General features: G+C 40.9%; 1 protein-coding gene across 1 annotated transcript in view; it reads right to left on the bottom strand.

Moving 5' to 3' along the window:
• Window positions 1-3,151: 3,151 nt before the first annotated feature.
• The window catches only part of LOC126212717 (uncharacterized), a 78,728-nt gene continuing 67,534 nt past the window's right edge, over window positions 3,152-14,345 (bottom strand). Inside the window, exon 4 of the mRNA XM_049940128.1 lies at window positions 3,152-3,419. Coding sequence (XP_049796085.1) covers window positions 3,152-3,419 — 268 coding nt within the window. The remainder of the gene's footprint in view (window positions 3,420-14,345) is intronic.

Here is a 14,345-nt window from a genome sequence, read left to right as displayed (position 1 = left end):
CAGACACATACAAGCTATACTGACGGTCGAGAGAATCGGCGAAGAAGGACTGGTAAGAGGGGTGGTCGGGCATAGACAACAGCCGGCAGGCATACCGACACAGCAGTATGTCGCACTGGTAGGTCAATGGTAATTCAGCAGCTTCAGCATAAAGACTCTCGACAGGACTAGTGTAGAAGGCTCCAGTCGCAAGACGTAACCCCCGATGGTAGATGGAGTTGAGACGGCGTAAGAGGGATGGCCGAGCAGACGAGTAGACGAAGCTCCCATAATCCAGCTTCCATCGGACTATGGACCGATACAAGCGAAGCAGGACAGTGCGATCTGCTCCCCAAGATGAACCACTAAGAACTCTGAGGACATTAAGGGAACGTGTACAACGGGCCGCCAAATAAGAGACGTGCGGAGACCAACACAGTTTCCTGTCCAACGTGAGCCCTAGAAACTTAGTTGTGTCCACGAATGGGAGAACAACGGGACCGAGATGTAAGGATGGCGGAAGGAACGCTTTATATCGCCAAAAGTTGATACAAACCGTCTTCTCTTCAGAGAACCGGAAGCCATTTGCCACGCTCCATGAGTATAGGCTGTCTAGACAACGCTGAAGGCAGCGCTCCAGGGGGCATGTTCTCTGGGCACTGCAGTAGATTGCGAAGTCATCGACAAAGAGAGAGCCTGAGACATTAGGTGGAATGCAATCCATAATTGGATTGATCGCGATGGCAAAAAGGGCTACGCTCAAGATGGAGCCCTGAGGCACTCCGTTCTCCTGGAGGAAGACGTCTGACAATACAGAACCCACAAACTTTCGATCCGTTAAAAAGGAATCAATAAAAAGGGGCAGGCGACCGCGTAGGCCCCACCTGTGCATAGTGCGGAGGATACCTCCTCTCCAACAGGTATCATAAGCCTTCTCCAAATCGAAGAACACGGCTACCGTTTGGCGCCTTCGCAAAAAGTTGTTCATGATGAATGTTGCCAAGGTCACAAGGTGGTCAACAGCGGAGTGGCGGCGACGAAAGCCGCATTGGACATTGGTAAGTAGCCGTCGAGATTCAAGAATCCAAACTAACCGAGCATGAACCATGCGCTCCATCACCTTACAGACACAGCTTGTAAGAGAAATGGGGCGGTAACTAGAAGGAAGGTGTCTATCCTTCCCGGGTTTGGGTATAGGAACAACGACGGCGTCACGCCAACGCATGGGGACCTGACCTTCGGTCCAGACGCGATTGTAGGTACGAAGCAGGAAGCTTTTGCCCGCCGGAGAAAGGTGTGCCAGCATCTGAACGTGAATGGCATCTGGCCCCGGAGCAGAGGACCGGGACAGTGCAAGCGCACGTTCGAGTTCCCGCATAGTAAAGGGGACATTATAAGTTTCCAGATTCAGCGAGTGGAAGGAAGGTCACCGAGCCTCTTCTGCCTCTTTCCTGGGAAGGAAGGCAGGGTGGTAATGGGCGGAGCTTGAAACCTCCGCGAAAAACCGGCCGAAGGCATTGGAGACAGCCACAGGATCAACAAGGACCTCATCACCTGAAGTCAGGCCAGGTACCGAGGAGTGGGCCTTAATGCCCGACAGCCGGCGCAGGCCACCCCATAAGACAGAGGAGGGAGTAAAACTGTTAAAGGAGCTGGTGAAAGAGGCCCAACAAGCTTTTTTGCTGTCTTTGATGACTCTACGGCATTGCGCTCGGAGTCGTTTGTATCCAATACAATTCGCCAACGTAGGATGGCGGCGAAAGGTGCGTAAAGCACGTTGTCGAGCATGGATAGCGTCTCTACAAGCCTCGTTCCACCAGGGGATGGAAACGCGACGTGAAGAAGAGGTAGTACGAGGAATAGAACGTTCGGCAGCATTGATGATAACAGCCGTAGGTATTCGACGTGACTGTCACAACTGAGAAAATCGTGGTCCGGAAAGGTCGCCAGGGAGGAGTAAAGTCCCCAGTCAGCTTTCGGTATGTTCCAGCGCGAAGGACGCGAGGATGGGGTGTGGTGCAGGAGGCGAACGACACAGGGGAAGTGGTCGCTCGAATAGGTGTCAGAAAGGACATACCACTCGAACCGACGGGCAAGAGTGGTAGAACAGATCGAGAGGTCCAAGTGGGAGTAGGTATGAGTAGAGTCCGAGAGGAAAGCCGGGGCACCAGTATTGAGGCAGACAAGATTGAGATGGTTGAAGACATCCGCCAAGAGTGAGCCTCTTTGACAGGATGCAGGAGAGCCCCAAAGGGGATGATGGGCATTGAAGTCGCCAAACAATAAAAACGGCGGGGGAAGCTGAACGATCAGGTGCATCATGTCAGCCCGACTAACAGCAGATGACGATGGAGTGTAGATGGTACAAACGGAAAAAGTAAAGGCAGAAAGAGTAATACAGACAGCTATTGCTTGGAGTGGGGTGGTCAATGGGATGGGATGGTAATAGACATCGTCCCGAATGAGCAATATTTCAATTTTCCAATCACACAATGGCAGCACGAGGGTTTTCCCTTGAACATAATCGTGTGCTTTGTGTGTTAACATGACCAAACATGTGTAACCGGGCCTCACCTTTATATCAATGGTATTCCTCTTCATAAATGATATAACCATTCGCTGTAATGAATTCACTTTTCACGATCCGCATCTTTCAACACTTGCACTGCTGTCACTTTATATGTGGAAAGTTTCAATGTTTGCCTAACCAGTTTATGCACAACTGCAAGCCCAATATCTTTCTCTTGTGACAAACTGCACAACAATTTTGCTGGACTCTGCTGCATAGAGCCGGAAGTATCCCACAACTTCTGTTTGTTTACTTTAGGTGATCTGCCAGTTTGTCTGGCACCTAATACTGAAACATGCATGCAACAATAAAAAATACATTCCTCAGTTGAAAGCACAATACATTAAAAACACATTTCACATCTAACCACTACATATTGCATTCAACAGTTAAATGTCACGCAACAGTAGAACAAATACAAATTAAAAAACAATAGTGTATCTACGGGAAAAAAAGAAAAAAGAAAATACAGTTGTCCCAACATGTGTTCTGCCATCTCTGTTTCAAACTTCCAACATAATCTACATGTTTAGTCTGTAGTCCAGTCCATAGAAACTTACAGAACACAATGTCCATTAGTGTGAGAATCTTCCACTACTGAAACTAAACAAACGAGACCCACCTGTACGGAGACTGCACGATGGCCCTCGCAATGAGTGGCTTGAGAGGCGGTGCATCTCTGAGAAATTCTTCTGGATTGCAATCCAACTTGTCCCCAAAATCAGTCTTGAAGTCTACTACAGACGGAGACAAATTTTGACATTCCAGCTTCCTCTGACCATTTGCCGGTGGGATACCGACGTGATGGCTGTGTCCAGATGAGCTGAGAGGAGGTCGGTTATCATTCTCCTGAATGGATGATGTCTTCTTGCTATAATTTGAGGAAAAACCAGAACAAAGCTGTTAGTAAGCTGTGTACTGTGAGGAGACAAAAGTAATTAGTAAACATATTCGTCTTCAATTATCATACAGTAGAGCGCTGATTATCAGAACTGGGGATACAGCAGTTCAGAAATGTGTTTCTCTTTTTTTTTGTATTATCAAAATTAATAGTTTTATTTACCAACAAAAATTACATATATTCATAACTGCATGAATCCCTTTTATTATTACAAAGGCAGGTACACTATGAATGTCTGTAGTACAACCTAGTAAGCAAAAAATATGCAATACATATGCATTCTGCATGTACAGTATTAACGCTTAAAAAAATCCTTATTTTGGTCTGTCCAAACAAGCCTAACAAGCTACCCACTTATGAGCAGCTATGTCATGCACTTTTTTCAGGACAGATATCTGATACTGGTCACTTTCACTTTCCGCTTCAAACCACAAGACAGTATCTAAATATGCAAATGCTTCAGAAACAGCCGGTATGTTTTCATTCCCATTTTCAGGGTCACTAGTTGAGGTGCTGGTGGCATCAGCTTTATCAATGAAGAGGTTTACAATTTTGTTATCCCATACGATTTGGTGCCCTGGATCTGCACTGTTGACATTCATCCATTCTTGAATGCCTCTTCTTCACATTTGTGGCAATCGAGTTCTTTCAGCATACCGAGCACTTCGGACATATCGTACCACTCGTCATTTTTAATCAGACTTGAGACTTTCTGCAATACCCAAAATTTTTATTCCAGGCTTTATCACATTTTGTTCCTTTACATTATCCCATGCTGCTCCCATCATGTAAGACATATCTTTCAAATAAATATTTTTATGACTTGTTAACACACTTTCTTCTCCCACCTATCTCTTGTGAGTAATAATTTATGTCACAGTTCTTTTCTGTAACACTGTAAGAAAGCCTCAATAATGCCTTGATCCACTGGCTGTAACAAGGTTACATTAGGTGCCAGAAAGTTGCTTTTTTTTGAACACGTCATTTTTGTGTAAGGGGGGATGTAACCATTTTTTTTCCAAAAAATCGATTTTTCAAAAATTTTATTTTTTTCGATGTACACAGTTTAATCTATGTTGAGTGTGTGAATTTTATCATGGTATCAGCTTTAGAAATGTCTTTAAACTGTTAAACTGATTAACTCTGCACTGGCGGCCACTCCCACTTTTTCCGACATTTGGGAAAGTGCTTGCTTCAGCGGAATTTTTGTCAGTGTGAAGGCTATTTTCTTTCGATATCTTTGGCTGTCATTTATGTCTCTGCCTGACATCTACATCTTTGCCTGACAACTTTCTAGCATGTGGTTTATTTATGTTTTGACAATACTAACACGTATCAGTAGATGGAAGGTTGAATTCACAAACCTTTGCGTGGTAGTCAAGATTTATGCATAATGGGTGGTGGAGAAACTGTGCTTAGAAAACAGAGGTTTCATGGAAATTGGTTTACCAACAAAAAAGAGGAAGCAACTCAAAATGAAGAACATAAGCTCTCAGCTTCAGCATCGAAACTTGGGACAGGAGAATCGTACAGGTGCGTGAATGATTTTGATATGGATTCCACTGGATCAGATTCAGATTCATTGATTTAGAGCTTCTATGTCAGGATATAAAGTTTCCATGTTTGTGTGTTAGCTGTAAAAACACAGAATGCAGGATAGTTGTTGAAGAAAGAAGAGTAGGAATAGCTTGTGATTTTAAATTAATTTGCAATTTGTGTGGCTATGAATGTTCATTTTCTTACTCCAAAAAACCTGACAATGGTACCTATGAAAGCAATTTTAGGTTATCATATGCTCCGAGATGCCTTGGACAGGGCAGGGAAGGAGGTGATTTATTGTGCGGTTTTCTGAACATGCCTCCACCTTGCGCAAGGCTTGAAAAAAATAGGTAAAGAAATGTCTGATGTATGCGATACTGCCAAAATATCCATGAAAAAAGGAGTGGAGGAATTGGTGCAAATAAACCAAAAAGAAATATATCCTTGGGTAGACATTCATTCATCTCCTACAAATGTCTGTTGTTGTTGATGGGACCTGGATGAAAAGGTGTCACACATCTCTGCACAGAGCTGCATCTGTTATCGGTATTGACGCCAAAAATGAAGACAGTGAGAAACTGTAGCAAGAAAAGCATGCAGTAGCATGCTCTAAAAATTATTGTGGCTCCAGTGAGGGCATGGAGGCTGCTGCAGATCTGAGGACCAGTATGGTGTTAGATATACTAAATACCTTGGTGATGGGGACTACTAATCATTCAAAGCTGTAATAGATAAAAACCTGTACAATACAACAATAGAAAAGCTGGAATGTGTTGCCCACATCCAAAAGAGGCTCGGTTATCGGCCTCGTCGCTTGCTGAAAGAGAAGAAGGGTGACTTACTTGAGGATGGAAAACCAATAGGAGGAAAAGGCAGGCTTACCGTATTTACTCGAATCTAAGCCGCACTCGAATCTAAGCCGCACCTGAAAAATGAGACTCAAAATCAAGGAAAAAAAATTTTCCCGAATCTAAGCCGCACCAGAAATTTGAGACTCTAAATTCAAGGGGAGAAAAAAGTTTTAGGCCGTATCTCCAAATCGAAACAAAGTTGGTCCACTGTAATATGAGACACAATTTAGGTCGAATGAATGACGATACAGCTACAGTAGTTTGGTTCGAGTCGTAACCTTAGCAGTTAAGCTTTACCAGGTAGCCATTGCTATGCGTCAGGCGCTCCGTCCATATTTGTACGGGTACCCTTCCTTTTTCACTTGCTTCGTCTGGTTTGCATTGATTGCTTACTTTTCTTTGATCTGATAAGCGCCGTTTTCTTTGTTATAGGTGTTTACGTCACTCTAAGCTGAAAATGCATTACTGTACTGTGTCATGCATTGTCGCATTCTGGTTGTGCGCGTTTATGGCGGCTCGCGGCATGGCATGCTTTTGTGCGTACTACCGCCGCTTACAATTAAAAAAAAAAAAAAAAAAAGGAGAGGAATCGTCTCATTAGCGAAACAATGGTAAGAGACTGCAATTTGTTGTTACTTACACTGCTGCTTTCTTTGATAATGATCAACAAGAACCAAATAATACACTGCGTATGATAGAAGATGTTCTGAACGAGAGTTTAGCGAAAATTTTTCTCCGTTTGAAAATCTTTGCAGACACCTCTTTAGTACATTACATTCTGCACAGAAATTAGAGTCATCTTAGATTTAAAAATCTTGTCAATTGCTGTGCTTCATTTCTGACTGTCACTATTAGGCATAAGAATAATACGAATATAAACATGACATGATATGTATATTCTTCCGCGTTTGCTGTTGTCTCACTCTAGTCTCGTAGTTTATTAGGCAGACAGGATTTAAATGAGAGAGCAGCAAACATATAACAATACATGGCAAAATGTTTATATTCTTATTATTCTTATGGTGAAGAGAATACTGCATGTGATTCACAATTCATAAAAGTTCCTATTAGCAACCATCTCTTGTCACAGATAGGAAAAATTTCAGAACATAGAGTTGGCCATATTGACAAACATCCCAAACAGTCTTGCCAGTCGGATTTTCGTAGTACGTTGAAATGCTGCTACATTCGAAGATGAACAATACGGAATTTGTATTTACTTCGTTGGATAATGTATGAAAACGCAGTGGTCAAAACTCGGGGCGGAGAAAAAAAGCTCGTCTTCCATCCTATTTTTTTTTAATTTATCTACTGACGCAGAGGATTTAGTGCCAGTATTTATTTTTGTGCCTACAAAGCATGCCTGTGTAGCACTACATATATTCGACAGCATAAGTTAGTTGTGGCGGCACCCACCAACATTTTTCAAAACTTCCGCTTGCTTTGCACTCGATTCTAAGCCGCAGGCGGTTTTTTGGATTACAAAAACTGGAAAAAAGTGCGGCTTAGATTTGAGTAAATACGGTACTCTGAAAGCAATTGATTCTCTCCAGTCATTTTATGGGAGAGCTACCAGGAAAAACAAACATAATTTAGAGGCAATGAGGCATGCTGTGTGGGCAATTTCTTTCCCCACGAATTATCCACAGACCAAACACCAATGCACAATCTGTGTCTGAAAGATGATTGGTGTAAGTTCAACAACAGAAATCAGATGTATTCACACAAACACTCATTACCACAACCTGTTATGAATGCAATTAAGCCCACATTCAGGTTTCTTGCAAACCCTGATTTATTAAGGAAGTGTGTTCACAGAAAGAAACAAAATGCAAATGAAAGCCTCAGTAATTTAATTTGGATTAGATGCTCCAAAAGGACATTCTGGGGACTTGAAGTACTAAAAATAGGTGTCTATGATGCAGAAATCATGGCAGAATTGAAGTGCTGAAGAGAGTTGGTATAGAACCTGGTGTGTTTACAACAAAAGCATTTTACACCATCAACGAGAGCAGGGTCAAGAAAGCTAACAGATCAATGTCTTACCTGCAAATACAGGCCAGGCAGATTTAAAGAGGAGGGAAGAGAAACCTGGAGGATGAGGAGTATCAGTATGGAGGATATTAAAATTGAGGTAAGCCTATTACATGTATTGGTATGAGAAGAAAATCTTTGAGCCTCATTTTCTCTGTTTTACATTTTTTTGTGTTATTTGAAGCCTTTTCTCAAAAAATATATGCACTAATGCTATGAAATTTTCAGCAACTGTTTTCAATGTGTTGCTGTCTCCCTGGAACTAAAAAATACGAGATCCTGCCATTAAATTCTGATTTTTAGATGATTGTATGTAGAAAAAAAGTTAATTTTGGATGTACAAAATTAAAAACTCTGTTAATGATACAATTTGTACCATAAATTGATAACAGTAATTCAGTTGTCTTATTACTTTCTCAGGACACAATAAAATTTTCAGATTAATTGCACAATTAGAATCTGAGTTACGGCTTTGGGTCAATCCATTTAAAATCACCCAATATGAATAAAATTTGTTGCTCAACATTTTTGATTTTCTTGATTTTTTTATCATGAGTTCCCTATAGGCAGGCATTCACAAAACACTGTTTAAAAAATTTTTATAAGTCCTAGTTTTTTTTCTGGCAGCAATTTTTACAATGGCGGTTGGGCAAATTTTAGTGGAATTCGACGTTTGCGGCAAGTTTAATTGCCAAGTTATTTTGAAAGATATCAGAATAATTCAAAAACAAGTGTGCTCAGCATGAAATGAACTTCAGGGATAATTTTTTAAAATTTTTCTATCATGCAAGAGAGTCACTCAAACTCTTTCTATAAAGATTCTGAAAAAATTTATCAATCTTCACTTTTTAAGGCCTTCAATTTTCATGAAGGAAGAGGGACTCACTAATAATATGTTATCTCTGTGTTGTGTACTTACATAACTACCTGCAGTAAAAGTTGCAGTCCTGAGAATGCACTCCGTTTTTTCTAGAGCTTTTCAAAAATGGCCAAAACCCTTCTAACATCAATTTTCGCAGTTCAATAGCTGAAAAGGGACTGAATGAAAACGAGTGAAAATTTTACGGAATGTTCTTTATTCTCATGGGAATATCTCACAAAAAAATTATGACAGACTCAACTACATTGAGAGTAATAGAGGAGCAAATTTCAGTAAAAACGCTACCCCTGTACATGCTCGTGCAGTGCCAAGTTAGCAAACAAGGGCGTGAAATTATTACAGTTGACATTGGTCAAATGATGTTTAAATCATTACATACAATAAATGATCAAATATTTCTACTTTTAAATAACAATGGGGAGAGATAACAATTGGTAAGAGTTCTAATTCTTAAAATTAATGGTACATTTGTTGTACTACACTTGCGTACAGTATACACATAATAATGTTTCTCCATGTATACAGATTTAAAACTTCAGTTGTAACTACTTGCCAGCTGCAATTTTGATTAGGGAGTTAAACAAACACGATTACTATTGTCGGCACCGGTGCACAGGGGTGAGGGAGGGGAAGACGGTAGTGGGGCGGAAGAAGAGGAGGCCACACGTGAGCGAGTAACAGTTCGCTCGAGTGGTCATTCGATGAACGACATTCCGGTAATCAATGCTCTACTGTACCTTTGTTTCTCAGAAGAGGGCGTGTCGTACGTGTACCTGATGTGATCGTCACTTTTTATTTGTGCGTATAATTAATCAATGGATGGTACAAAATGATACAAGAAGCAATCAAATGAATGGTACCACTAGATAGCTTATTTAAGTAATGCTTGAACATACCATACTTGCATTTAAAGTTAGGTTTTTGTTGCGTAATTTAGATAACTGTTACTAAAACTGATGATCATTTGGATGCTATTGAAATGTTTAGTATTATTGTATTCAAGTATACTCTCAACTTACATAGCGTTTCAATATGTATAAATTGATAATACTGAGTGGCCAAAAACCGCAACAGTTCGCTTAGATTTTTTTTTTTTTTTAATTTTTATTTTAAGTTCCAGTCACGTTTAAAGACTAAGTTTATGACAAAATATTGTGGTATGGTCCGACATACCGTATTTACTCGAATCTAAGCCGCACTTTTTTTCCAGTTTTTGTAATCCAAAAAAACACCTGCGGCTTAGAATCGAGTGCAAAGTAAGCGGAAGTTCTGAAAAATGTTGGTAGGTGCTGCCACAACTAACTTCTTCCGTCAAATATATTTAGCGCTACACAGGCATGCTTTGCAGGCACAAAGATAAATACTGGCACCAAAACCTCTGCGCCAGGAAATAAAAGAAAAGGTAGAAGGATAGAAACATTATGCCGTATATTATTTCGCGTTTGCTACTATCTCATTTAAATCCTGTCTGCATAATATACTACGAAACTAGAGTGAGACAGCAGCAAACACTGAAGAATATGCATATCATGTCATGCTTATATTCATATTATTATTATGCTGAATAGTGATACAGTCAGAAATGAAGCACGGCGACTGACTAGATTTTTAAATCTAAGATGACTAATTTCTGTGCGGAAAGTAATGTACTAAAGAGGCGTCTGCAAAGATTTTCAAAATGGAGAAAATGTTTCGCTAAACTCTCGTTCAGAACATCATCTATCGTACGCGGTATATTATTCGGTTCTTGTTGATCATTATCAAAGAAAGCAGCAGTGTAAGTAACAACAAATAGCAGTCTCTTGCCATTGTTTCACTTATGAGACAATTCCACTCTTTTTTTTTTATTGTAAGCGGCGGTAGTGCGCACAAAAGCGAGCCACGCCGCGAGCGGCTACAGGTCGTAAACACTCATTATCAGAATGCGACAAACAATGCATGACACAGTACAATAATGCATTTTCAGCTCAGAGTGACGTAAACAAGTATAACAAAGAGAACGGCACTTATCAGATCAAAGCACAATAAGCAATCTATTCAAACCAGACGAAGCACGTGGAAAAGGAAAGGTACCCGTATAAATACGGACGGAGCGCCTGACACATAGCAATGGCTACTTGGTAAATCTTAACTGTTAAGCTTACAACTCGAACCAAACTACTGTAGCTGTATCTTTATCCATTCGACCTAAATTGTGTCTCATGTTACAATGGACCAACTTTGTTTCGATTTGGAGGTGCAGTCTAAAACTTTTCTCTCCCCTTGAATTTCGAGTCTCAAATTCCAGGTGCGGCTTAGAATCGGGGAAATTTTTTTTTTTCCTTCATTTCGAGTCTCATTTTTCAGGTGCGGCTTAGATTCGAGTAAATACGGTAAGTGTGTAACAACGAAAAAACAAGACAGTTATAAACAGATTAAGCCACTGACGTAGAAGTAACGCGAAATAATTCACTCTTCAACTACTGAAGAAGTTCATGGAAGTAGTGCACTTCTGTTTTGGTTCTATATACTTCACTTCAAAGACCTGTCTCACCATCTTCAAAAGGTTATACTATCTTCTCACGAACCAATCACGGCATGCAGCCATTCAGGCATGCTCCTGACTAATACTGCACTGTCATCTCGAGGGATCGTATCCAATTCTTTCAGGAGGCACTCCTGTAGGTCCTGCACACCCTCTGAATAATCCTATCGAGAACCTCTCCCCAGCTGGTTCCACGAATTCTCACTAGGATTCAAATCGGGGCTCCGAGCAGGCCGAGCCACGACACAAATGTCCACTTCGTTTCTGACCCTCCTCGCACAATTCTCGCAACACGTGGGTGTGCACCGTCATCCGTTACTGTGAAACCGTCACCGATAAGAGCAGTGAAAGACAGAACGTGCTCAGATAGAAACTCTTCCACATAACGATGTGCTTTAAGACCAACATGCTTCACAAAGAACAAATCTGTCCTTGGCAGCCGTACTGCTTCCCGCCCACACCGTAAGAGATCCACTCTAAAAAGGTGTCCTGCACAAGAATGTGCAATAGGAATACCTTTCCCATTGCACACAATAATATCAGATATATGGGAAACCGAAACTATGCCCGATAATTGGAAAAATAAATAATAATCTCCATTTATATGAAAGCAGATAGAGCAGCACGTGAAAACTATAGAGGTATAACACTCCTAAGCACAGCTTATAATATCTTCACAAATATATTAAATGAAAAGATACAGAAGAGCGCAGAAGACATACTAGGGGAATATCAGCTGACTTTCGACCAGGCAAAGGAACAACTGATCAAATATTTGTGATAAGACAAATGATGGAAAAATTATATAAATGTGATATACATCTGCATTTCCTATTCGCCGACTTCCGACAAGCCTTTGACAGCACAAACTGGCAAGAACTATACAGAGTACTGAAAGAAGTTGGCATGTATGCTAAACTAACAAGACTAATCAGAATGACAATGACCAAGACAAGAGCAAAAGCAAAAATCTTTAACTAGTGAAAGGTTTGACTTAAACAAAGGCATGAAGCAAGGTGATGATAGCCTCTCCACTGTCCTAATCAATAAAGCCCTGCAGAGTGTAGTAAGTAAAATCAACAAATGCGACACTATATTTATGAAAACTAGTCAGGTATGTTCATACACTGATGATATTGCTATGTTGTTGTTGTTGTGGTCTTCAGTCCTGGGACTGGTTTGATGCAGCTCTCCATGCTACTCTATCCTGTGCAAGTTTCTTCATCTCCCAGTACCTACTGCAACCTACATCCTTCTGAATCTGCTTAGTGTATTGATCTCTCGGTCTCCCTCTACGATTTTTACCCTCCACACTGCCCTCCAATGCTAAATTTGTAATCCCTTGATGCCTCAAAACATGTCCTACCAACCGATCCCTTCTTCTAGTCAAGTTGTGCCACAAACTTCTCTTCTCCCCAATCCTATTCAATACCTCCTCATTAGTTACGTGATCTACCCACCTTATCTTCAGCATTCTTCTGTAGCACCACATTTCGAAAGCTTCTATTCTCTTCTTATCCAAACTGGTTATCGTCCATGTTTCACTTCCATACATGGCTACACTCCATACAAATACTTTCAGAAACGACTTCCTCACACTTAAATCTATACTCGATGTTAACAAATTTCTCTTCTTCAGAAACGCTTTCCTTGCCATTACCAGTCTACATTTTATATCCTCTCTACTTCGACCATCATCAGTTATTTTGCTCCCTAAATAGCAAAACTCCTTTACTACTTTAAGTGTCTCATTTCCTAATCTAATCCCCTCAGCATCACCCGATTTAATTTGACTACATTCCATTATCCTCGTTTTGCTTTTGTTGATGTTCATCTTATATCCTCCTTTCAAGACACTGTCCATTCCGTTCAACTGCTCTTCCAAGTCCTTTGCTTTCTCTGACAGAATTACAATGTCATCGGCGAACCTCAAAGTTTTTACTTCTTCTCCATGAATTTTAATACCTACTCCGAATTTTTCTTTTGTTTCCTTTACTGCTTGCTCAATATACAGATTGAATAATATCGGTGAGAGGCTACAACCCTGTCTCACTCCTTTCCCAACCACTGCTTCCCTTTCATGCCCCTCGACTCTTATAACTGCCATCTGGTTTCTGTACAAATTGTAAATAGCCTTTCGCTCCCTGTATTTTACCCCTGCCACCTTCAGAATTTGAAAGAGAGTATTCCAGTTAACATTGTCAAAAGCTTTCTCTAAGTCTACAAATGCTAGAAACAAAGGTTTGCCTTTTCTTAATCTTTCTTCTAAGATAAGTCGTAAGGTTAGTATTGCCTCACGTGTTCCAACATTTCTACGGAACCCAAACTGATATTGCTATAGTAGGAAGAAATATCAATACACTTCACACTTCAAGAAACGTACTGGGCAATGGAAACAGATGATTAAAAACTGGCCTCAAATAAATGAAAACAAAACAAAATACAGGGTGTTGCAAAAAGGTACGGCCAAATTTTCAGGAAACATTCCTCACACACAAAGAAAGAAAATATGTTATGTGGACATGTGTCCGGAAACGCTTACTTTCCATGTTAGAGCTCATTTTATTACTTCTCTTCAAATCACATTAATCATGGGATGGAAACACACAGCAACAGAACTTACCAGCGTGACTTCAAACACTTTGTTACAGGAAATGTTCAAAATGTCCTCCGTTAGCGAGGATACGTGCATCCACCCTCCGTCGCACGGAATGCCTGATGCTGCTGATGCAGCCCTGGAGAATGGCGTATTGTATCACAGCCGTCCACAATACGAGCACGAAGAGTCTCTACATTTGGTACCGGGGTTGCGTAGACAAGAGCTTTCAAATGCCCCCATAAATGAAAGTCAAGAGGGTTGAGGTCAGGAGAGCGTGGAGGCCACGGAATTGGTCCGCCTCTACCAATCCATCGGTCAATGAATCTGTTGTTGAGAAGCGTACGAACACTTCGACTGAAATGTGCAGGAGCTCCATCGCGCATGAACCACATGTTGTGTCGTACTTGTAAAGGCACATGTTCTAGCAGCACAGGTAGCGTATCCCGTATGAAATCATGATAACGTGCTC

Source organism: Schistocerca nitens, chromosome 11 (assembly GCF_023898315.1).
Source record: "Schistocerca nitens isolate TAMUIC-IGC-003100 chromosome 11, iqSchNite1.1, whole genome shotgun sequence".
Classification (NCBI taxonomy): domain Eukaryota; kingdom Metazoa; phylum Arthropoda; class Insecta; order Orthoptera; family Acrididae; genus Schistocerca; species Schistocerca nitens.
This window is presented reverse-complemented; position numbering and strand designations above follow the sequence as displayed.